Source organism: Ciconia boyciana, chromosome 5 (genome assembly GCF_034638445.1).
Source record: "Ciconia boyciana chromosome 5, ASM3463844v1, whole genome shotgun sequence".
Lineage (NCBI taxonomy): Eukaryota > Metazoa > Chordata > Aves > Ciconiiformes > Ciconiidae > Ciconia > Ciconia boyciana.
Genome location: NC_132938.1, coordinates 10,409,389 through 10,435,598, shown reverse-complemented (window position 1 = coordinate 10,435,598; position 26,210 = coordinate 10,409,389). Strand labels below are relative to the sequence as shown.

The window sequence follows — 26,210 nt, the reverse complement described above, 5'->3', positions numbered from 1 at the left end:
TCTCCTCAGTGTTCCTCCTCGCCTTCTCCCCAGCACCACGTTTCATACGCGACACGTGCACGCAAGAGGCAACGCGAGCTTCGCCAACACCACCACAGCAGGGCGATACCCCAATCCCCTGCCGTCCTCTAAAGCGAGCCCTCTCTGTCGCCAGCTCCTGGGCTCCCCCCACGTGTGAGCCCACCGCTGCACCCCCCTGCCCCAGCCTTGAGCAGAACTGCACCCCGGCCTCCCCTCGTCCCTCCCCGGCAGCACCTTTCTCCTTTTCCCCACACAACACACACTGGCCAAAAGAACCCAAAAGTTTGGGGATTGAGGATTTTTTTTCCCCAAAAATCATTTAAGGCAGTGTGATTAAAAGAACGAGCACTTTGACTGATCAAATCAATGGTTTTATTCCACTTGTTAAAAGAACTGTTTCCTACCAGCAGAGTCCAACATAGATGGGACAGACAGACATGAATACAATTAAATACAGGAAAAATGGAACTATATACAACAAGACATACATTTACATAATGAAAAAATCTTTATATTATCTATCACTTCTTGCCAATGTGAAACATCAGTGGAACTCAAATATATTGTGTTGGGGGGTTTTTTTCCCCTAAAAAAGTGTGTAATGCAATTTAGTATTTTTCCATGTACTGAGACTTAAAATTCATTCAGAGATGCACAAAATTCATGGTACTTCACAGGGCACACAAAAGCTAAAAACTTCTTTGTTAAATATTTTATAGTTTGTGGTATCTAAATTTCAATTAGATCTATTTATTGAGACACAAACTATAAAGTGATATTTACATGGAGGGAGTTGTGCAAAGTCATTTTAGGCTATGGCTAGTACGCTATGAAAGATGCACAGATACGTGACTCACCCTCACCCCCGAGGTAATCCCTTAAATCCTCCTCTCATCCTCCCTCTGGTGCAGTAGCCCCCCAAGGAAAACTGGCCATAATTTTTTTTTTTTTTCTTTTCTAAGCTATTGGGAGAAAGCTGTTTCTGTGGCCTGTAAATATCTTGTCAGTTTTAATGTTGGGCCGCTTCTCTTCATGCAATTAATGCTTTAAGCAATCTTTCATACTGTGATAGTTCCTACGGTTTTGGGGACCCAGATTCCAGCTGTTGTTGTCACCACACTATCCCAAGACTGCTCTAGTCCTCGTTTGTAGTTTGTATTACCAATGGGAGCACACGGGAACTAAACGTGTAAACTTTTTAGTAGTTACCATATTGCCACACTGCAGAAACTGCATATTCCTGGTAACAGGGCTGAACCAAAGCTATTCCAGAGCAGGGTGGGGAAGGTATCGCATGTCTTAAGCTAGCCTTTATGGAACAAAGCTCTGTCTGTATTACTACATCCCAAAACATCCCTAAACATCCTAATGAAAAAAACCTTTACTTTTGGGTTGCAGTATTCAATACAGAACTTGAGACAGCTAATTAGAAGAGTTGCTTTAATTAAAGGCTTCCTACAGATCCCTAGGACAGGTTATCAAAGACATATCAGATATCCACGTTAACTGAACGCATCCTACAATTGTGCTGCACCAGGGCACAGAATGGTGCTTCTCATGGTTTATAGTCATCAACCAACTGCCAAAAGGCGTCTGAAGTTTAATTTTGGACTTTTTTTTTTATAGACTGCGTTTCAACCTTCATAGATGCTGCTACTGCATATGTGGATCATAAAATACTGATTTTAATAATCTCATCTACATTTAATTACTATAATACTGTTTGTATCAGCTCATCTGGGATTCCACATCAGCTTGCAGATTTTCTCTGTAACAGGTTTAAAGCAGACATTTATAACTCAGTCCTGGGGGGGGCGGGGAAGTGACCAGATAACAGTGCATAACCCTGTGTCATCCTGTCTTGCTCCGATAGAGGAATACTCTCTCCTAGGACATGTATCTGACTTCTTTTTATAAAAATGCACATTTAAAGAAAGCTGGACAACCTACAGGGCAAAGGGACATTAAACTTCTCTCTGAAAAAGCTCCCAAGTCAAGATTGCTACCAAACATCTTTTAAAGCCTCCACTTCCTAAATCCATGGCAATACAATTATTTAATTCTTAATCCTATGCACCAGGCTAAAACCAGTCAGGTGCCAGCACAACAACTGAAGAGAACAGCAAAGGGAGCGTACTGAACTTTAAGCATTCCACTGGGTACACTTGATACAGGAAGAAGATCTGTCGGTAGTTTGGTATTCAGCTGACAAGAGGCAAGCATACAATTTGCTTCTTATTCATCACTAGCAAGCCTAGAGAAGACTACATTCTCCTTAGTTATCAGGAGAGCGTGCTACAGACCAGTAGTAAACCCAAGAGACCATCTCACCCCATTAGAAAATAAATTCAGCGTTGTGATTCAAATACAAGAATTCTTGGCAGTTAAAACAATCAAAGAAATGTTTTCACATTGTACATGTTACAATTTGTCTACGTACTTCAGATCTCACGGAGTTCATAAAGACATCTACATGTTCAAGCCTTCTGCTTAGAAAACCTGATTGCTGGTTAACAGCAGGTTATTTTATTGCGTGACCCTGGTTGTCAATGAAATATTGATTTAAGACAAAACAATCCATCGTTACAGAACTTACTCTACTTGGGCAAAGATGGTACAGCAGAAAGCACTACAGTCATGAGCTTCTTACAGGATAAAAACAAAAGTGTAATGAAATGGCAAATTGTTCATCTGTATTTTCAAAGGTAACTTCTCCATATCCGTACACGACGGTGGGAATAATTTAAAGAGTAAGAAATAACAAAATATTCAGACCCCTGTTATTTAGGCATTAAAAAAGTAAAAGGAAATGGATTAGCTGCTTCCTTTCTGATATAGGCTGCTGGTCTAGTTTAGAGACAGTCATAAATTTAACATTATCACCAGGGACATAACAAGAAGCAGCTTGGACCATAAAAAAGCTGTCTATATATGTACAAGTCATTCTCCAAAAAAACAGTTTTATTTGGATGTGTGCACAACCTGCTGCTCTTTAAATCTTCAGAGCACTGAAAACATGACATTTTTCCCCAAAATCCAGTTGAGTCTGTCCTGAGAAACAGAAGTACTCATATATAAATGGGATGATACTGTCTGTGAGTGAGTTTCTTCCTGCAGGTTGGGCAAGAGTTGGCATTCCTAAGGGAATCACGGAGGCACTGACTGCAGAAGACATGGCCGCATTTGGTTGACACAATCAGCCGTCCGCTTTGCACGATCTGGAAGAAAAGAAACCACAACAGGTATTTGGAGTGAAGAATTCAACTTTGCTGCTCTCTGGGCACCAGGCAAATAGCACTTGGAGTATCTGGGATCAGGACATTACTACTACAATAATAAGGAACCCAAAGACCGTTCAGTGCCGTCTTGGAAAGTGTTTCTCCCGCTACGTACACCACGAAGAACTGACTTTGAGGTACAAGCTAGTTTCACCTTAAATCCAAGGTCTGTACTTCAAGCCAGCTGTCTGTAGTGTCCCACGTAACCCAACAGAGCTGCACAGCTCACCCTCTGCCCCCTTCTCCCTCCAACCAAAAAGAAACGATGACAACATGTGGATCCTTACCTCCGAGTAGCCATCCATGCAAATCGGACAGCTAACGGTACCAGACGGCCTTGTGGGAGAGAGAACAAAACCAGAAAGAACACACATCCATTAATTGCACCGTGCATTGAGGGTTACCGATACATCAAACGTCATGTAATCACCCGGCTGCACAGACGAGCCATGACGCATTTCATCTGAAGAGCCCTGCGTGCCTTTAACTCTCTCCGTCCGGTGCATTTACTAAGTAGTTAGGGTCTGCCTTACCTAAAGGGAACAGCATCTCAGGTTTCAGTAGGGGGAAGACGCAGTTAGTCACCCTGCTCCATTATTAGAAGTAACAGCAATCTACAGCACTGTGCAGTATACGTATGGCAGTAGTAGCCTTCAGCAGGTCATAAAGAAGAGTTTTGTAACATACCCATCTAGCTGTCCTTTCCAGAAGTGAAAGCGGTTCTCAGAAGTTAAAACATCCCCTATTCTAATTTAGCAACATCCCAGCCCAGTAACATAGTCATATACCAAGAACACCTTCCTTAGAAAATATAGGGCAGGAACACACTAATGTGAGGAAATATTAAAAAATAAATTTCTAGCTCAGACAAGGAAAGACCGACTCGGTGGCTGTTACCGAGCTTTGGTTACAGATGTACCTCTCCTGCCTTCAGTCTCCAGGACGGCTGTGTTGCACGCACACGTACTAACACACGTAGCTATTCTGCATAAGGAATGTGTCATACTGTAAGTGCTGAATAATATTCTCTATCAGAAAGAGGAAGAGCTTCCTGCCACTTTTATTTACAAATTAATCTCTACTTGAAATCATCCCAGTAAGCTGCTTTCATAAGTCTTTACCATAAACACTTGGCTTTATTATGTCACTGCCCATGCTAAGCAACAGGTTGTAATTTATTAAACAGGAATAGAAAGCATCAGATATCCTTTATCCCATATTCTTAAGTTCAAGCAGTGAGCACTACTAATGTCTACCCTAGTTTCACATACATAATTTAACTCCATTAATTCTCCTATTTTTACTACTCAAATTCTTTATGCAGCAGCTATAATACCAACTCAGTAAATAATGACAACTGATGATAACCGTTGTGTCAGCAAGAGTAGTCTAACGCTACAGAGTACCACTGTAGACGGCTCTGTGTCAATCTCCAGCATCAGTACCTTTTTGTCAATGTTAAAATGCTGTAGCACTGAGTTGTTTCAGCCTTACCTGAACAGAGCAGGAAGGCACATTCTTTAACAGAGAAGCTTGAGATTGAAGGAACAAAACATTAGGTTTTTATATTAACTAATTAGTGGTATTTATTCACCTACATACTTAGCAACCAAAACTTAAAAACCTACAAATCCACTGGCAAAATGCACTATGTTTTAGAACAGTAGAAGCCCTTTAGGTGGCATATCTAAGACCTGACACCAAAAATTTCCATACCCAAGTTCTATCCTACATTGCCCTCCAGTAATCTAAAAGGCTCAAAGCACAGCAGCTTTATTAAAACCTGTATTTTCCCCCCCAAACACTTTAAAAAACATTTATACCACAATTCTCATGTTCTTCATCTTCCCTAGTCACCCAATTTCATTTAATTAGTCTAATACATTGCGTCTTACTTAACACAACGGAGTACTCCTACAGCAGGAGTTTACTGTTTCTTTGCAGAATGGGGTCTTTACTGCCCAGGCACCTGACCCAAACAGTGAGATCACCATCTCACATGCAAACATATCAGAGCTCCATGATATACATGGGATAGAACAAAAACTGGCCGTAACAGTATTACCTCCACAATCGCCTTGCAAGTATGCCTTGGGAAGAACGATTACCGCTCTTAGAAAAAAAGGCAGTTAACTGGTACTGTGTAAAAACTGTGAATGTGTAAAAAAGCAGTGAATAAATAATAGCTTTTACTGGCATCTGCCAGGCTGCTGCCTGCCGATCTTGTGATACCAAGCCTCATCGACACCAATGAAAATATTTCCATATCTAACATCAGTAGTAGAGCTTTGCATGAGAAGTAAATGCAACACATTATGAACTATGGCCTGTGACTAATCCTCCCTCCTTGCTATACCCCAACACTCGTCTTTAAGGCTGTATGCAAAGTTGTACATCTGTCTTGGGCTGGCTTTTTATCCTAAAGTGCAAACAGTATCATTTGGTCATCATGCGAAATGTGATACTGCACTCATTGAGAGAGGGAACTAACTAGAATAAGTTAAGACTTCAAAGATAAGCCAGGCTATAGCAATATAACTTAGTCCTGTACATACAAGAAAAGCAAAACTCAATCTTCGGTAGGTCATAAGGCATACATACTTTGAACTTGCAGTTTCATCTTCCAGTGGTCCCAATTCTCGAGACACTTTATCTGTCACAAACACATCATTATCTCTTGTTTCATCTTCATCATCGCTACTCAGTACACAGCTGTCTGACTGTCGCTGGCCTCTTAGTCTGAGATTTCTCCTTTGTCGTTGATTCTCTGTAATTTAATTTTGGTAAGTTAGATACAATATATATCTCCCTGGAACTATCCCTGAAATGCATGATTATAAAGAGTCTGTAACAGTTCATATTTTAAATGGATCATATTCAGCTGGGTTGAAAACAATCTTAAACAAACTGATTTCCTAAATATTAAGGCTGAACATTTCCAGACATTGTGAATATTCTGCTACATATCGACACAAACCATTTTCTCTATTCACCCTACAAAGAGCTAAAACATGATCTTAAAGATTCTTGGTGTCATAAGTTCCATATAGTTACACTACCTGTGAATAAATTTCCCCTATAAAGGGAAGCTACCTCTCCCAATTCTTACTAACAGAGAATGCTACGATATAATGTTGAGGAATTGCTGTATGATAGGGGGTGGGGAGGGGGACGGACTGAAGTTAAGTTTCCAAGTAGCATGGTGAGGTAGCACATACGCAACAGAAAGGCCTGGTAAAACACGGAGTGCTTTGTTCAGAACGTTTCAGAAGTGATGGAAGAGCTGTTTAAATCTAAAAATGTAAATTATGGAGCTGCTGTGGTTCCTCACTGCTCTATCCAGGTATGATGCTAAACTGTTCCACTCTTTTTGTCTGTGTTAAAACAAACCTCCCCACTCAAAGGCAGTTTCTATACAATGAGTTTTTAAGAACAGTACTTGGAAATTATAAAAATACTTTAAGCAGTGTCTGCTTAGACATTTTTGTCATCTTCCTCCTGAGTTAAGGCAACTTGAAAATGGAGCTATACTGCCCAAGATAAAAGGAGATAAATTTAATTGCCTGGTCTGTAACATCCAAACGTTAAAGAACTGCTGTTTGCTTTTTAATAATTAGAAACTGCATGCATGATTATCTCTGCAACTCCAGTGTACAGGTAACAACAATCAAGCACTAATCAATTAAAATTACATAAATAGCCTCAAAATTGAAGTTAATTCCTGCATAAGTATTCACCTACAACTCTTATTGCAAGTATTTTTTACTTGCTCTGGCTTCATGCAGAGCACAGAATAGATTACATTCCAAGTACGCAGCTAACACCATACTAACACATTTCAGATATTATAAACAGAACAGGGTCTAAAAGGTGCAAAGGATTAACTTCTTTATACCTATAACTATTGTAACACCTAAAGTAGAAAAAAAAATCCACACTTGTTAATGCTTCTCAGTACTAACTTTGAGGAGTGTTAGACTAGATAATGAAAGTCAATACTATGACCACAAATAACCTTATTCTTTAGTTCCTTCACTGCAATACAGGCTAAAAAAGCCTTTTGGCACCTTCTTATTCAAAGCAGATATTCCAGTGCTAAAAGTGCTAATTGAAATCATTATCGACTTTGGGCTGACACAACTTCTGTATGTGGAAAATAAGAAAATGTATTTTGAGCAGCTTTGCTGTGTTTTGTTTCAGGTACTTTCTACAAGCTCTGACAGCGACTATCAAACACAGATTGGATCCATTCTCCAAGACCCTGGCCAGACACTTTAGCACTGTCCTTTGTCTTTTGGTAAATGCTGTTTCAATCCATGCTGCTCAAGTTCGTTGGAAAAGGAAAAAACCCTCAAGTTTAGGGCAATTCCATTATCAATTGTAAAACGTCAACTCACCTTCAACAATCTTGCATCAATATATATGGGAAGGGAGAGAAAAAGAAAACACAATTAGGCTTTGGTGTGCACCCCCAGTGTTGCATACAAACACCAGATAAGCTAAGCATTACAACAAAACAAGCTAAGAATGGTAGGATATCACTCTCTTATCTTGATTAAGAACGTAAAAAGTAGTAGTAAATTAGCTGCTGCTCTGAAAACAAGTGAGTGGCTGCTTCTGGTTCCGCTCACGCTGCTGCGGAGGGATAGGAATGGAGGCAGCTTCTGAACCATCTGAACACCCTCCTCCCTGCTCCCCAGTGTCAGTACCCTAATTTGACTCAGGCTGGAGGAGACTCTTTCCCTCTTTCTCCCTCGCACAGGCAAATTCAGGTGTGATATCCACAAGCACTCCATATTAGATTAACAGCTGCCAAAGAAAAAAAAAAAAACAGCCCCAAACCCACTATTGTCTTGGGTGGAACTGGAGCTGGGCCAATGCAGATTATGTTGTAAAGTTCCAGGCCTTTCCTTTGCAAAGGCTCAGGAACAATCCCAGCAGGAGATACTCCCATGCTATTCCTGCTGCTCGTTTCTGGTTCCGCACGGCAGCAGTGGCATCCCAAAACTGAGGTTATAAACTACACTGTGGACTGGATCGAATACTATTCTAGCTTTACAATAGTAGTGAAAAAAGTGGATATTTTTTAAGACTTCTTGGAGTAATAAACTGAACTGGTTTGTACCATGGTCAGCTACACTTGCGCTTGGCATCTCTCTGACAGGAGAACCTTAAACTGACATTGCAGCTAAACACTTTGTATCTGTGAAGTCAAACACTAACTGTTATCTCTTTTACTTTTTATTAAATCATTGGCCTATACCTTTGATATATCTGGAATAGCTTCAACTTTAAATTGCATCTCCTTACATTACGTTACCCATGACTGCTACATATTCTCCCCCAGTTCTGGAGGAACAAGCTATTTTAGATTACCCTCCCCGCTCCTCCAAAGTGCACCTCCAGAGCAGCTTCTATGTTCACCTGCAACGCATGGCCTTCATGCACTGACAAGTCAACTTTGAACTTAAAACTTACCCTTAAAGTCCGATTCTATCAGGGAGCGCAATACAAAACTAATTTGACCACAAGATTTAGATAAGCGTGCCATTCCCGACTTACCACAACAGAATCATTGTGCGTTAGATCAACGACTACAGGATCAGAAGATTCACATGTGAGATCTACTACTTCTTCACCAGCTTCAAAACACAATGTTAGAATCAAGATCAGAGATCGCAGAGGAATAAAATTGCCTGCCACTATAGAACAGCCTGAGGTATGATTCAGCCTTGCCCTATCCCTCTTCTCTTCAGGAACGTATCCAACATTTCACTCAAGCTTTGCCCTCCACAGCCCACCTACAGCACGACCACCACTGTCTTCTGCAAGTTGCAATGCAAGAGGAACAGCAACTGAGCTCCTCATACAGTTCTGTTGTATGACAACAGCTTGTGGGAGGTACACAGCAAGGGCTTTTTCATCTCACATAGGAGAATGTTTATCACACAGGATAAAACACGAATCATATACGACATAATAATTTTACAGTACCATGCTGTAAATGTTCCCTTGAGGGATGGGGCATGATGACTAATGACAAACTTTCAATTATCTTCTTAAAACTTGGGAGCTGTCAAACTGAGTTTGCCACTATCTGTCGTGGCGGCTGCAGTAACTCCCAGCTCATCAGAGCAGACATTCAGATGTTGGAGCAGCACTTGAGTACCTTTCTTACACAACTCGCCTATCACTAGGAGTGAGTGTACTGCACCTCAGTAACAAACTAAACCCGTTGTCAGTAGGCTTGCTGTTTAGAGGTGCCATACTAGACCCTTTCTAAAATCCGAGGTTTCCCTTCCTCCCCAGTAAAGGGCCTAGAAACTGGCAAAAATATACGTTAAGTGGGACCCCAACCCTCCGGAGGCAGTTTATGTTCTTCCCAAGTTAGAAGAGAAAGCTTACCACTTTCTTCAAGTTCTATTGGCTCTGCTTCTGAAGCCATTTCTGCGGTAGAAGCCACCAGCCTGTTTCGTTTCCGAGCTTGCCTAGAATTAGCTGCTCCTCCACGGCGCTTTCGTTGAGTCTAAGAGAGAACAAAGCCTTAGCATTTTCTATAGCAGTAATACTAACGTGGCCCTCATCTTTGCAGCACCAATGAAAGCACACAAGGAGACACAAAACACTCCCCGCAAAGGCTGTAATATGCATCGGATGGTGCTACGGGTCATTCCTACCTGAACGCATCGCATCAAGGAAAAGACATCACCCCAGATCTCTTACACTTGGCTCACAAAGAAAAAACGTACTGTCCTGCTTTGCAAGTGAGAAGACTAGTTCACAATTACATCGGGTTTCTGCTCACATTGTAAGCTTTTCTGAACTATTGCTAGCACCTAGAGAGATTAAAAATCTGAAGTATCACAGCACATGAAGTTACATGAAGTTTTAATATGCTTATGTTCCAGTGTATTTACTACAAACTCTTAAAAACATTTCTAGAGGAACCATAAACACCACGTTTTCAGAATCAGGGTTGCACTGAGTCGTAAAATACTTACTGTGCTCATGGTGTGTCTTGATCTAAAACCACAGAAAAAGTCAGAGGTACAAATACCAAGACGTTAATTGCAAGGAAGCTACAAGTATCAATTCCTTATCTTCCTTTAGGTAGTCCGCTGTTAAAAAGTCCAGATTTCTCAGGGTCCGAGAACGACGTTCTTCCAAGCCTGTCAGAAAAAAAGAGAGAAGATTACCTATCTGTAATGCTTGTTCTCTTAAATACACCCCTCCCCAAGATTCCCATTCCCGAGTCACCACTTTCTGTCCAACGCTAGAGGGGAAGTCCCAGCGTTTGGTATCTGAGCCTCAGACACCTACAGCTGGGCCTGAAGTCTCAGTCATTCTTACCCATTTCCTAAACTAAACACCAGAATAAGCTAGTTTGTTAGCAAATGAGACAAATACTAAGGAATCCCAATTAAGTTGAACTGAAAGCAGTTGATTGACTCTCAAGGCAATGTTTGTGTGTGGGCAGGAATCACTTGGAATTGTGTCATAAGCAGCCATCTTCAGAGAGCACAAAATTCCAGATGAGCAATTCTCTTCTCCAGCCCATCTCCAGATTCCAACAGGTGGGAGCTGAAAAGCTTGAGAGTAATTTAAAGCAAGTGGAGCAGGGAAATTTCAGTTTAGAAATAGTCATGGATCTGCAAGAACATACGAGTGTACAGTAGCTACTCTGTGGTAACTGTAGGTGTGCATGCCCCTACCACCAGACAATGAACTGTTAAGTGGGAAGAAGTGAAAAGCAAGCATAAAGGCAGTTATGAGTATCTGACATGGTACTGAAGTTCATATGTTAAAGCTTGCTCATGGTAAAATTGTCCTGTGTCCAACACACAATGAGGAGCTGGGGGAGAAGACAGTGGGGGGACCAGGAAAAAAACAATTATGTTAAACAAGAACTGCAGAACTGTCTTCCCGATACTGACCTTGATCTATGCTGCAAAGACCAGCACACACGCTATTAAGCTATTCTCAGATTCTGGTCACAGTGGATGAAATTTTCAGAACTGTTATGCATAACTCCCTCTCCCAATATGAACCTAAGCAGTTTTGATAGTTTTAAGATTATTTTTTTTTTTCAGATTTTTTTCAAAATCTAAACTTACATGTATAGTTACCCCAGAGTTTCTCTCGCAAATGTGAGCAATAGCCTTATGTTCTCACCTGGGATGTTGATGACTAAGGCTCCGAGTTTGCTCCTGTGGTGGTTTTGGTTGGGATAGAGTTAATTTTCTTCATAGTAGCTAGTATGGGTCTATGTTTTGGATTTGTGCTGAAAACAGTGTTGATAATTCAGGGATGCTTTAGTTACTGCTGAGCAGTGCTTACACAGAGCCAAGGCCTTTTCTGCTCCTCATCCCACCCCACCAGTGAGTAGGCTGGGGGTGCACAAGAAGTTGGGAGGGGACACAGCTGGGACAGCTGATCCCAACTGACCAAAGGGATCCTCTATACCATATGACATCATGCTCAGCATATAAAGCTGGGGGAAGGGGGGGACGTTCAGAGTGATGGCATTTGTCTTCCCAAGTACCTGCTATGCATGATGGAGCCCTGCTTTCCTGGAGATGGCTGAACACCTGCCTGCAAATGGGAAGTAGTGAATGAATTCCTTGTTTTGCTTTGCTTGCGTGTCTTTTACTTTACCTATTGAACTGTCTTTTGGTATGACAAAATTGTTGGTCATGAGATCAGTCTCATATTTGTACTCAGCATTGCCGACACCTCTGTACTTCGGCAGCCATCTATCAGAAAGTATTAGTAATTACACTTTTTACTTTTTCTCCTTGCAGAGCCAACCCATAGGGGAGACACCTTCCTCCATCTTCCCCTTCTCCAGGCTAATTACAATAGCTCTTGAGAACTGTGAATATCCTTGGGATGTTCAAACCAGCATGTTCCTATTGCTACCTCTCCTGAATGTGTCAGGTCTTGCTTAGGGTTAAACAACTATTTAAGAATACTGCGGTTACTCCAACTGACTTTCAGTCTCCTGCTTCCTCAGTACAGGACTCACACAACCATTTTCATAACAATCTGTATCTATGTAATGTGAGTTCTCTTTGCACACTTCACCCCACTGTTCTTAAGGCCTAGATTTCATTTAATCTGTTAAAGAAGAAAGCTTTTCTGCCAGCCTTACCAACATTCTTGGGAAGATCCTATTTTACTCACATCACTGAATTTTTGGAATAGGGACCAAGAACTGTTAAAACAAGACCATGCCTAATTCTGCACTCATACAAAACAAACCAGACAGACTGTTCTGTGAGCACATTTTCTGGGTGCTACAGGAGTTCCTCTCTCCATATGATTATTATTCGTAGGTTTGGTTTTGGAGCTCTTTGGAGACAAGGAGAAGAGGCAGGTGAAGCAAGAAGGAGGACACAACACGAGCGATGGAGGAAAGGGAGAGAATCATCCCTAAACCCTAGCACATGTGCTCTTTCAAACTAGTTGCTCAAAGACAAGCTACCATCTTCATCTAACAGCTACAAGTGGAACTGAAAATAACTTAGGCAAAGCAGTTTTCCATGCACAGCAGGAGAATGAACAAGACTGAGCAACATATGAGGTATATCGAGAAGTTATGCCATTAGAGTCTTTGTAAGTTAATTTCATCAAGAAAGCCAAGAGACATTTTCCTTGATTCTCCTCAGATATGAAATTGGAAAAAATACTTGGACATTAAAAAGCTGGGAAATGTTAGCTGGTACACAAATCTGAGGATTATAAAGAAATACACTTCATCTAAGCTTAATTTACAAGTTAGAATTGTTTTTAAACAGAACCTGTTAAAGTAATCTGATACACTGATATATCTGCACTGCTGAAAGACAGCAAAAGACAAGTCTGATGCATTCACAGGGCAACACAGTTTTGGATGCAAAACACCCAGAAGGTTTCACAAGACTCTGTGCTTTTCAAGTGTAACACTGAATACAACCCAGTACAATGGTATGTTGACAAAGTATCTTTAGAAAGGTTTCAAAATACAGGGGGGAGCAAGCACCTGGGATGACTCTAAACATAAAAGGTTGCACAGATGCTCTTTGGCCACAAGTGCCAAAGAAGAGCTATCACAGAAGAAAAAAAGAAACAAACAACAAAACAAAATACTCCCCCCCCAAAAAAAACCCAAACACACTTAAATTTGAAAATTATGGTGAAAAGAAAACCAAAGCAATACACCATAGAAGACCTGTCATACTAAGACCACCTTACCCATGTTAAAGATTCACACACTTCTTTACCAAGATACCAAGGAACAGGTTATTTATAGGATTACTACATGTCTCAGCATCTAATATCAGACCTCAAAGGCAACACAGGACAGAGTCACTTCTCAAACTAAGTGACAGAGAACACCATTGCTAAATAGATGGTTTAATTTTCAGAATCTTACAACACCAGCAGTAGGCTTTCTTTATGCTTAATACAGACCGTATACGTAAGGCACGAGTGCCCTAGCTGCTAACGGCTCAAAGCTTAACCTCTTCAGAAGCTTCTTCTGAAGAAGAAAGTTGAGAACAGACACCCATAGGGAAGCTTATCACTGTAAAGCCACCTTAAAATAAATCATCATAGGCAGGTTCATCAGTATCAACACGACCCAGCTCATAAGAGTCATGTTTATAATGAAAATCCAACTGCTGGAATTTATTAAGACTATGGAAGGTGTCTCATGATCCAGCAAATTTTTTTCTTGCAAGAACAAACCTCTTCTGTGGGGCTATAGACTTCCACGTGTTATTGGCTTACTCGGAAAACTTTATTGAAAGTTAATTACCTGAACTGTAAGAATGGGTAGCAAAAATAAAGCAAAGTTTCCTTTCTTGAATACACCACAGATCAAGTTAGTAGTGCACAAGAACAGAGGTAAACAAAACAGTTCCAAGCTTTGCACATTTAGAGACATACTCATCAATAAGAATTCCTTAAAGACTTTCAAAACCTCAGGACCACTCAATTTATTAATATGATTTGTCATACAGGACTGGATAGACAAAATTAAATGATAAGGTCTATATGTTCCTCCTCCAGCAGTCACTACAAAACCCAGCACCAAGACTCCCAAGGCTGGATAGTACAAATAGAGTTACTGCATCAACCTCCCTGCCCCTAACCCATAAGCATCAAATAACTCCAGCTGATGCTGTTAGCAAGCTCATCTATTAGACCTGTAGCAAGATGCATTCAGACAGCAATTCAAAATTCTAGAATTAAGATTTTAAAAAAAAAAAAAAAAAAAGACTTTTTAAATGTGAACTTAGCAGATCAACTTAGCAAGCCAATAAATACTTTTAACTTTTACAGACTTTTAATTGCATCACTGCAGCATGATACCATACCAGAAAAAGCCGCTCCCCCTTCCTCTCATACACAGAGCTCTGCACATGCAGTTATTACTCCTGTCATTTAGCTCTCCCAAGGGCCTAAGTAGTGTTGTCCTCATAACAACAAAGTCCAAGGTTTATTCTAGCTAACTCACTAGCATTTTAAGGACTATATCCACCAACCTTTCTCTGTACAGGTAGATACTTGAGAAAAAATAATGGTGAAGTCATTTAAATTAAGAATATTGGAATAATATCCCATATTAATCATTTAAGTCTCCTGTTATTTTTTTTCATCTATAAAAAAGTTAACATTTTCACTGAGTTCAAGTTGACCTAGTTTAACATGTTTGAATTACAATTCCAAAAAATGGATTCTCTAGACAACATAAACTGACAACTTTTCTTACACCACTCTGAAAACAAAGTCTTGGTCTCCCACATGCTTAGCATGAATTGAGGCAAATTAGCTTACGCAAGAAGTAGACATTTTTACCATGTCTAACAGAAACAAGACTTGACTTCATCATCATCCTAAACATTACAAATACACTAAAGTAACTACTTGAAGAAAGCAATAACATCAGTCTAAATCACTTGGAATGTGCAAGGCACAGGTGACAAAATCAGTATACATTGCATTTGTCAAAATCAATCACATAGTGCTAATCTTAAAGTTTTTTATCACAGAGAACAGTAATCTGCCATTTTACTCTTTCAAAACTTTCCCATCATGTGTATTTCCAGTACCTTTAAAGACATTCTCATTTTTTCAGATGCCCTATGCCAACTTTAGGGAAAACAGAAGCTGAGACTACTATGTTTTATCCAAATTAGGTCAAGCAGTCCCACGCTACAAAAGCTTGGTGAAAGACACCATAAAAAGAGTAAAGATGAGAGATAAACAGCCTGCCACAGAGATGTACTAGCCTGCCTGCTCTAAGCAGTCAGCTACATCTACAGGCAGGTAAGACATATGTTGATGAGCAACCTAACCAAAAAAACCCAAACAAACAACAACCAAAAAACCCCAAATCCAAAACAAAAAAAGGAGCTAAGAAAACACCCAGAGAACAAAACACACCCAAAACTTTCAGTAGGCCAGATGTCCTATTTCAGAAACAACCAACAAAGATGAAGACTGGTCAGAAGAAAGCTTCTCATTGCTCTTATTGCAGAAGTTTCTCTGAGAAAGGCTACAGCTTACTTTCAATAGTCCCAAAATCAGATACAAAAATAAGGAAAAGGAAGTTGAGTCTTTTCACATCCTGTAATGGAGGTGTAGGGGACGCTGAGGTAGGAGAGAAGCGTTCCCTCCGCTCCTGCTGTCACACAAAATGGGAGGACTGACTAACAACTTCACGCAGCTACATCTACTGCATGTGCTGAGCCACCCCGTTTCCTCCAGAGGAGATGAGGAACGCCATCGCCTCCTCCCCAGAACTTGCCTCTCTCAGCCGCTTCAGGACACCCTCTGAACGGCCCTCGCAGCAAATGCGGTTCATGACCCAGCGAGCACGACAAGAGGCCGAGCAGCCTGTCTGCAAGGACCGGCTCGTCTCGCTTTCGAGGGAATACGGGGCAGAAAACGGCCGCAGGCCTAGCTGGCCCCCGGAGCTCAGCGCTGCCGGCCGCCCGCGATGAGGGGAGCCGCCGCGCCCGGTGGGGAGGGCAGGAGCAGCCGGGGCCGGCTCTGAGGGCCGGGCAGCGGCGCTCGCAAGCCCCAGAGCCCCCCAGAGCAGCGGAGACGAAAAAATAACACACGGCCGGGGGAGGGGGAAGCGGGACACGCCACACCGACACCCCAGGCGGAGCGAGGGCAGGCCGGGGGCAGCTGAGGGGGAGCCCCTCAGGGCCGCCACAGCGGCGGGCAGGGCCGAGCCCCCGCTCCGCGCCCGGGGGAAGGGGCTCGGGTCACCGTCCCCGGCCCGGAGAAGGGGGCAGCCCCGCGCAGGGCCCAGCTCCCCGCACCGGCGGAAGAAGACCCCTCTCCCGCCGCTCCCCTCAGCGTCGGCCCGGCCCGCCCCTCCCCCACCGCGGCCGGGCGCGGCTGACTTCCCCGCCCCTCCCCTCACCTGTCGCCCGCCGTCCCGGGCGCCTCAGAAAGGCAGGGCGGGCCCAGGGACGCCGGTGCCGCTCCCGGGCGCCGCTCCCACCCCACGACCGAGCGCCCCGGCCTGCAGCACTCACCCTCAACGCCCGGCCCGGCAGCGGCGTCGCGCAACGGCCGCCTCCACTCTCCCGCCATTGGAGGGACCGCGATCTTGCGGCTCGCGGAATGGCCGTCGCGTACGTCAATTAGGAAGCGGTGACGCAGCGGCCCCGCCTCTTCTCCGGCCCCGGGCTGTGCTGGGAGTTGTAGTTTCGCGAGCGGCTGGGGGCGGGGCGGGCGGGCGGCCTGTGCGGGGCTGCCCGGGGCCTGCGGCCCCCTCACGGCGGGCGCCCTGCCGCTGAGGGGGGTGGCTGCCCCTCGGAAACTTTTCCTCGGTCCCAGGGTTAGTTCGGCTCTGACGGACCCTGAAAGGGGCGGCCGAGGCAGGACTGTGCTCTTGCTGTGTTCTGCGATGTTGTTGTACCAGGGCGGTGTGAGCTTTGGGGGTTTCCCCCTCTCCCCAGTGTCAGTCTTCTGGAAATGTTTCCAATGCACTGGGCAAAATTAATCAGAGCCATCAACTCGGGAGATTGTTACCTGTTGCCTCTGGCATAATTAGTCCAGATCCTCTATGTAAGTTGTTACCAACACTTGCAGAGGTGTTTCGATGCCCTCACCTCACTGTCGAAAAGGATTTTTCCCAGCTGCTTTCCCTTAATGCAAGGAATCATCTGGCCTTTCCTAAATCTCGCTTCCCCGTGCCCAGCCGCTTGGCTGTTTGTAAACTCGTAGCTTTTCCTGGTGACTTTTCTTGCCTTCTCCCCTGGGTGAACAGTGCTCAAGATGTGTACCAGTGCTCAAGATGTGTACCAGGTATTTCTTTTGCTTGCCATTGCAACCTATCTGTCTCTGTGTCTTTGGTTTCATTTAAATAATAAAGTATCTGTGCTTTCTAGGGCAGGTCGGATTACCTGGCCAGGCAGTCACTGAATGTGGGCTTTGCCTCGTTACCAGGGCTGATTGGGAAGAGGGAGCCAAGTGCCACCCAGCAGCGACTGTTACGGGAGGTGTGAGCACCCTGTGTCCAATGCTCATCACAGGGCTGAAAACCCTTGGTCTTCCTCAGGTAATCTGGGCCTCCTTACACCATAGTGGCATGTGAAGGCTTTTTCGGTCTGGCCATTTACACTGAAATAAGAGACGTCTGGAATGTGCAGCTTTCAGCACTAAAAGGGTTTCTTAATGAGCCCGTCGGTAAGATCGGACAGGTGAAACCTCTGATTTTGTAAGTCTGTTTTGTTAGATGATTTAAGAGTCAGCCTTGTTCACCTATCCTCATCTTCTTGGCTGCAAAGAGTGTAACAAATGTGTAAATGAACGAATCATGAATTATTCATGCACCTGTGCTTCCGTGGGGCATGATGAGTATAGAGGCATTGCTGACTCTCAATTATCTGTGTGCCAACTAACCAGGCTGTGGATGGTCTGTGCCACAGACACTAGCTGAGGCAGCAGTGTGAATGCAGCTGTATTGCTTCAAAGCTCACCTGGCTCCAATGGCATTACAGCTGCTTTTGTAATTGAACGCTTACAAGTCCTACTAGACCTTTGCTGGCTCTGCATTGGATCACCTCAGGTTTCTGTGTACTGCGTTGCTCAAACAAGGAATACTAGAGAAGGTGCTCTAGTGGCCAGGGGCAGAGTGGTCCTGGATAGGATCAGCTGCCTCCAACATCAAGTTATCCACGTTTGTCAGGAGGAATGTGGTATTTTTAATGTTGTTCTGTGTATTCTGTTGTAAGACCTGCCATCACTGAAAAATCAATAGGCTATATTTACATAAAAATATCAGTATAGGAATATATTGATATTTTTCCCAAAAGACTCACATTTTTTTACATTCCTCCAAATATTGATTCTGAAGATGACTTTATGCATCAGATCCTAAAGTAGCAATAGGGCTATCTGTGACTTCTGAAGGTAAAAATTTTTCATAGAATTCTATTGAAATTCATTCATTGAATTAATTCTATGATTCTGTGAAAAATTACACAGCTGGATTATTGAGATTCCTCTATTCCTCAGTCCTTTCATTTGAGAGCAGGGAAAATATGGAGAAGGAAATAGTTATGAATCAGCTTGATTGCAATTCAGTAAGACTTTTGAAAACTGGGTCCAACATCACAGGGGAAGAAGCACACAGTATGATGGGTTTTTTTCTATATTCTATAGAAATTTCTATATTACCTACCTAAATACACCTGCCTATCTATTTGCTTAATGATGATTTTATTTCTTTTTTAATTCTCAAAACGCAAGACACATCAAAAAGTTTAAGAGGAACTATTCAGCTATGCAATATCCCAGACCATGACTGTCAGCCCTGTTAATTGCTCGCTCCTGGGAAACCGAGGTGTTACAGTCACCACTTGGCTCTGTTGTTCTGGAATACAATGCAACAGAATGCTGAACAACCACAAAGGAGGATAAACTGCCTGCCACCAAGAGTTTGTCATTTTAAGCTATTACAATCCCTTACTAGACATAGTGTCATAGTTCCCTCTTCTCTGTAGTTTTGCTATCATTCCTTCTTTTCACTCTCGTATGTTCCTTAACTCTTCCTACTGAGCATGAGTCCTACATTACTTTTGTGGGCTACTGTAGCACTTACTTTGAATGAAAAATAAAGCGCATTTTATCAGCTTGTGGAAGTGATCTTCACAGCTAGGTGGCAACAAAAGAATTCCATTAGGCTTCCTTCAGTAAAAAGCGAGAAATGTAATGTTGTGAGAGCATTAAAAGCAGCTGCCTGACTCTGATGTCAGCGACAGTCTCCTTCAATTTAAATATTTGCAATAGCCATAATTAAACACTTAGTAGCTGGCATCGAGTTAAAATAGAAATACATTACATAGTCTTACTGCTGTGCAGATTTTAATTCAGATTTATATCCTCCTTGGCCTTGTGCCTAGAATAAGTCTTGTGATTTAAAGGCTGTTTTAGACAGTATAGAAATTGTCATAGAGGGCAAATTATCTTCCAGGTGAGTAACAGAATTTTGGGTTTTTCTGGAAGCAGCTCCCTAAAGAGATCAAGCAATGTTATGTTCTCCTCCCACTGTTTAAAGACTGAAGAGATTCACATCTGCGAATAGAGGGATGGTCTGCCTGGGTCACTGGATCAAGACTCTGGTTCCTGGAGGCTATCACATCATCTAAACCTCCTAAACATTTTTTCCCTCATCCTCTAAAACCAGTGTTGAAACCGGTGATCCTCTTACACACAGTTACTGTCATATAAGAAGACGTGTTAGGACCTTGGGCTGACCGTGCCTTCTGAAAAGAAACATATGTAAACAAATGTTGCTTGTTTTTTGCCCTAATTTTTATTCTTTTGGAAGATGAGCATAGCAAACCATGGCATACTATCCATGATAACAGAAATACAGATCTCAACACTCTTACCCAGATGTTTGCCATTCTGCTGTAGGAGCTCCGATGGTAAGATTTTGGTTTCTTAAAACTTTTGATTCTAACAGAAAAAGAAGTCTCATTATAGCTTAAAAATAAAATTCTATTACCAAAAAATTAACACATTTTTATTCCATTGTGCCTGTATGACCCAAATTTTTCTAATCACACTGTAAAGGTGAAATAAAGATTAAAATTCAACCTTGTAGTAAATAGGCACACTGGGAGATTTCCAGCAGGCCTGAATTTGTTCCAAATATATTTTATTTTACTTCAGAGCGCAATATACAGACTGTGGCTCCACTTCTTGCTGCCTCATAGGCAGCCATTTTCTGAGCTGTTTCTCTGGCCATGAAGCCATGTTGAAGGATCCTGAACTGTCGTTCCCGACTCTCTTCCAGTTCTTTCCAATGGTTCCATTGCAAAGGATCCTGCAGAAAAGACGCACAGATGATCAGACTGCAGAGACTAGAGTGGTTCTCTTTAGAGGATACACTGAACTTCAATTTGATAATCTGGTTGGCTGGCAACACAGTTTATTTGCTAACATGATTGGGAAACTTGTCAAGATCAAACTGGGCATGATGAATAGAAACACAACTTGAGTGGGTTGCCCAGTTTAAGGTGAATTAAACACAGCTGCAACACTCCACAAAATGTTAAATCAAGATAAAACTACATCTGGATGGTTTGCTCCAATGCTGCTACCTTATGTTCTTTCTTTGCCAACAGTTTGTTCTTGAGGCCCTAAATGAACAGTTGCACAAATCCTATCAGACTCTACTGGTTTGCAGATTCAAAAGCTGGGTTCACAAGGGAGCTTTCCCAAAAAAGCTCAAAACAAACAGAAAACTGCTCAGTGGTACTTTTCATCTGATTCTTTGCTTAAAATGGTAGAAAAGTACATTTTTTTCATTAATGGTAGTTTTTCTTATGGTTAGTTTTCCAAATTGCAATATAAATTCTGTTTTGTTAAGAATGTAGTAGTCATTTATAAACAAATGTTACCTTGATTTACATTAGCACAAACCCATTGGGCCTAAAGGGCCATCGCAAATGTAACTGAAGCCACAATCTGGACTGGGAACTTTAATACAAGGGGTTAGTGTCACTTTTTTTTCTACTTATTGAGGAACTTAAAAGGTAGAAGTACAAACTGAATGCCAGATACCTATTGTATTATAACTAAGGGAGGAATTTTCTCCTATAGTCACACTAACACAATTTTCAGCAATATGCAGTTCAATTGGAACAAAGATGCTGCTGAACATATCTGACCAGAATTGAGCCACTTCCCTGTTGTAACATTTGGATAGGGTCATGCAGAGCTGAACAGCACTGATGGAAGATACACCAAAACAGCTAAATCATTTATAGTAATATTGAATTTTTTCCATTGTTTTCTTCTTATTTTTTTTTTACAGATGTCTTAACATTTGAGCAGAACAAAAGCACTGTGACATCTGAAGAGATTTACTGTGTAAAGCTAAGCTCAAGAAAAAGACAAAATCTAACATCAAAACCACTTTCAAACCCTGGCTTTTTTGCTCATTCATATGACATTGGAGCACTCATACAGACCCACATTAGGTAGTCAAAAGTTTTAGCTGTGAATTTATAATTTTTCATTGTTTATTTTAAAACTGCCTCACATTTGTAATTATATGGCTGCTTTCCTATGAAGTCTGCATTTATTGCTTCTACTTTACTCTGGACTCTATTCAGCAAAGTGTTTAAGCATATGTTCAAAACCTCAGTTCAGAAAGCCATCCCAGTTCAGGAAATGCTTTCTTCAAATAGGTCTTCAATGTTTTTTCTGCTAAAAGGGATAGACCTTGTTGTCTATATAAGCACCTACATGTTTTGCTTGCCTGAAATGGGGATTCTGAAGGCAGCATACATTGATACTCTGAAAGATTGCACTATCTTGGTTTTTAAAGTATGCACACTTGAAAAATACAGTTTTCCTCTTCATTGAATTCAGCTTCATCTAACTTTCTCACAAAATAGGTAAAGAGAGTTATTATTTTAACCGATTGTGAGATTTAGTTCTAATTTTACATTGGGCTAGTGCAACTTTTAAAAAGTGATCCCATCATGACTGTTCACTGCAGTGTTCCATATGCTGTGGTACATGTACTATTACTGGTATATGAACCAATTCTAAATGTTAGGCATGCATGAGGCAATGGCAGAGGCAGTGGCAGCAGCAGGAGCAGCAGTTCCTCACCGCTTGTCTTTAGACACTTGCCAAGGAAACACAGCCAGTGTGAACCAGCATAAAGCCTACAGGGCTATTGGTGCTTCCATCCGATGTTGTGGGACCGCGCTGAGGAAAGGCGAGGTGAAAACATGGGAATTATAAACTGGAACATGCCTTGGGTGAGAGAGGGGGTGAGCATCCCAGTTTGGTGTAATGGGATGTGTGTGATAGGAGACTGAGAAAGATGAGAGAGATGGGGGCAAGATGCTGTTTCAATGGGATGAGAGTGTGTGGTAATAAGAGTGGGAAGCTGAGTGTCCTAGGGATGAGCCCTGCTCTGGTAGCAGAATGTGTAACAAGAAGGTGAGGTCAAGGCCATGGTTTGGAGAAATCATGCCTATGCGGGAAGCAGGGAGTTGCTATTGCCAGCCATGTATGGCACCATCTGCCTCTGCCCCCCCGCCAGTGCTGGCAGTTGAGCAAAGGTCTGTGAACAGCAGGTCTATTGCAGAGCTTTTCTCCTTATGTAACTCCCAGACCTTCCTTGATGCGATGCTGGTTTTCTGGGGGATAATCTTTAAGAGTCCTGCTTGCTTTTTACGCTCCATTGTTTTTTCTACAATCTTTTTCTGCAGGTTTAAAATGCGTTCATCTTTCATAGGCCTTTCACCAGACTGGGACTTTCTTTTCTTTTCTTCTTGCCTGCAAAATCAAAAAGAAGCAATGAGAAGGTAAAATAATATCAACCCACAGAATAAATCCATCTGAGCATATATTATCTTGATAATAATGAATTTTTCTTGCTTCTGGGAACCAGCTAGACTCAAAACAGGTTTAGATCATATAGCTCAATGAATGTGGTATTCACAACTTGCTTCTTGTTGTTTACAGAACAGCATTACTAAACAGTATAGAATAATTTCTTCCCACAGGATGCCATGATGACAATATCTGAAATATTTCAAGCCTGACATGACATTCTTTAGAAAAAGCATGTGCAAAACCTGTGATAATACTGCTGCTTTTTGCTTGTGAGAACTATGGAGTTTTCCTTATATGATCATTAGTATTCATCTCGATTGCTGTATTCCTTGGCAAATGAAAGATACTCTTTTCTGTATAATCTCAATGCCCAGATTCAGAATCTATGGGATGGTGATGTATTAATTAAGGTTAGTGGGTCTAGGTGAGCATAAATTGATAGCACCATGTGCAGCATACAAGTAAGGCATAAGAGAGAGGTTATCGGATAGTCTTCCTTTTTTTCCTTTATATTGTAGCTACTTTCCTGTCCTCTGGAGCTTACATTTTATCTGGTTTTGCTTACTTTCACCCAGCTGGCATGATTTACTCACAACTTCTTCATGTAGGTTACACCACCATGCATAGTGATTCACGTAACATCCAACTTTCTCTTTTATTCAATATTGCCCTTGACTTTGGCTCAGTATGATCAAGCTGTAGTATTAATATTATTTCATAAGCAGCTGTGATTCTTTGGCCAAATTCAGAGCTAAAGTAAGTGTCAGATCTACCAAAGAATATACATAATTATATAATATATAACCAGGTTAGATCTGATGCCTTCTCTCAGCTGGCAAGGATAGTTTTGTAAAAGATCCTTTGATATTGCAGTATTACAACATTACGATTGCTTTCACTGGAAACCAGATTAAGACTCCAAATGACCAAGAGCCGAGTGCACTGGGGCATTGTTCGGCCGATCGTGTAACAGTTATTCTGTCAGTGGCACGACTAATTTCACAGACAAGTTGCCCCTTGGAAATGTTTTACAACAGAACTCTTCCCTTATCTCTTGGGTCTTATACCACTGTTTTCAGTATAAGGCACACTCTTCTCAAGGAGCTGGAGGAAGGGGAAGAAGGAAGAAGTTCCTTCTGATGCTAAAACCACCAATTTGCCTTAAAAAGTGTCTGTATCAAAATTCCAGGGATCCAAACACTTCTTTCATCTTGGGAGAGGTGGCTTTTGTCTGCCTTCTTAGCTTCATCTTTGCTGATAGAAAACTCCCCGTAATAGCAGATATTCTTCAGAGCAGTCATTCTGGACTACAGTTCCCAAAATCCTCAGGAACTGGATGAAGGGGAGATTTGACCTGTGTTACATTCTGAAATGTGACTGTGAACTCTAAACGAGGGGCTCAGTTTAGCTTGGCTTCTCATTTCCAGTTGCTTTCCTGAGACACTTCCTGAACCTCTCTGCTGTTTGTTTCATGCTGTCTGGTTAGGATAACACTTCCTTATCCTCTTTAATACTGTGACATACTCTGCTACACTGAGATTAATTTTTAACACTATTCTGTAAATCTAAAAATGATGTACTATCATTTAATCTAATTGAGAACATGGATTATGTCTATTTACATTGTAACAAGGCATTGCATTCCAAGGGATATAGGAGAATATAACAATAAGGTTTTATGTAAACACTTGATGATTAAATACTGTCAGTGGGAATAAGCAACAAAACCTTTCATTACATGCAAATCCAGATTCTTGTAAATACAATTACAGGAAATACAGCACAAGGTTTAACATGATGAAGCAGCAGCAGCTGCTTCTGAATTAACATTGTAAATAGTTGCTTATCCTCAGCCTAATATTCAGTTCTCTTCTACATGAAGTCATGTGCCAGTCATCTACACTATTCCAAAAAGCTGCCAATCCCATAGATTTTCAGATGCCACACCATATCACAACAGAAACTCAGAGGGGAAGGAATGAAAAAAGAAATTATAAAATTCTGTTTTTCTGTGATGGTCAGCTGCGAACTTTCAGGACTCGACAAAAAAAGCTCATATGATCTCTGTCACCCCAGATCATGTATTTCCTAAGGAATTAAGGTAACGGCCAGTCAGAATGGGGAAGTACATAGTTAGAAAAATCCTCTCCAGATTCAGTAGAAAATTATGAAAATAAAAATGCAGAAACCATTTTAATTTTACTTTTAAGTTTATTTACCAGCTACTGGTATTGAATGAGCACCTTCAATGAAAACCAATCTTTAAGAATCATGCTAGTTCCTAAAATGTAATGTCAAATCTTTGGTCCAAAAGAGAATTTGTTAATTTTCTTTTCTTTTGGTCTCAGACAAGAGTCTTCCGTCCCTTTGTGAGTCTGCCATAATTAAATAAATATTTCCCTACCAAAGAATTTGAAAAAATTTGTAATATTTTTGAAGTCCGTATGTATTTGAAATGGTTTAACAAACTCTAGTTTTTGCTTAGTGATCTTGTCAGAAAGTACCTTTTAGTGTTAAGGAATGAGATGAGATTCTTGAATGTGCTTATGGAAGTTTGTAGTAGTGTGGGGTGTACGTATAAACTACTCAAAGGAGGAAAAGTAAGGGATTAATGAAAGATTCAACAGAATAAGGATATAAAAGAAAACAGTGAAAATTTCTTTATCTACCACTGATTTCATTCTCTATTCACTTTCCAAGTAAGCTATGTGTACAGTCAACAGCAGAAAGATTTTGGCTCACTATGATGAAGTATAGAACAATTCCATCAGTGATGGGTAAAATGTAAGTGTCTTTCTACTTAAAATAATATTCCAGGCATCGTAAACTGCAGTTGACATCTCATATTTGTTGTCTCAATGATTTCCTTAGTGAATATAATGAATTTTAAAAATATGTAAGCATTTTTTTACTTCACATTTTACAAACTTGTCATGGAGTTTGGCAGTCCAGTGTCTTCGTATTTACATATCCCTTGTAATTATTTAACTATCATCTGCCCTGCAATTTTAGCACCTGGCTGAATGGACTCTAGGTCCA

General features: G+C 41.4%; 2 protein-coding genes across 6 annotated transcripts in view; both read right to left on the bottom strand.

Annotated features, from left to right (window-relative positions):
* Positions 1-376: 376 nt before the first annotated feature.
* LOC140651684 (E3 ubiquitin-protein ligase RNF4-like) lies at positions 377-16,928 on the bottom strand. Of its 3 annotated transcripts, none has more exons than XM_072861443.1 (8): positions 16,835-16,928; positions 10,301-10,468; positions 9,705-9,825; positions 8,862-8,941; positions 7,697-7,706; positions 5,901-6,066; positions 3,587-3,635; positions 377-3,239 (listed from the first exon to the last, which is right to left on the bottom strand). In XM_072861443.1, exons 2-8 carry the CDS (start codon positions 10,307-10,309, stop codon positions 3,090-3,092), a joined length of 585 nt encoding a protein of 194 aa, XP_072717544.1. In that variant the 5' UTR covers positions 10,310-10,468; positions 16,835-16,928; the 3' UTR covers positions 377-3,089. The 3 variants fall into 3 exon arrangements, with proteins under 3 accessions (XP_072717544.1, XP_072717543.1, XP_072717545.1); XM_072861442.1 differs by having other exon boundaries at positions 16,720-16,853; XM_072861444.1 differs by lacking the exon at positions 16,835-16,928 and adding an exon at positions 16,093-16,616.
* Positions 16,929-20,342: 3,414 nt separating this feature from the next.
* CFAP99 (cilia and flagella associated protein 99) overlaps positions 20,343-26,210 on the bottom strand; it is a 63,189-nt gene continuing 57,321 nt past the window's right edge. For all 3 annotated transcript variants that reach the window (XM_072862231.1, XM_072862230.1, XM_072862232.1), the window contains 2 exons: positions 22,949-23,111; positions 20,343-20,637 (listed from right to left, as the gene is read on the bottom strand). In XM_072862231.1, coding sequence (XP_072718332.1) covers positions 20,470-20,637; positions 22,949-23,111 — 331 coding nt within the window. In that variant the 3' untranslated portion in view covers positions 20,343-20,469. The remainder of the gene's footprint in view (positions 20,638-22,948; positions 23,112-26,210) is intronic.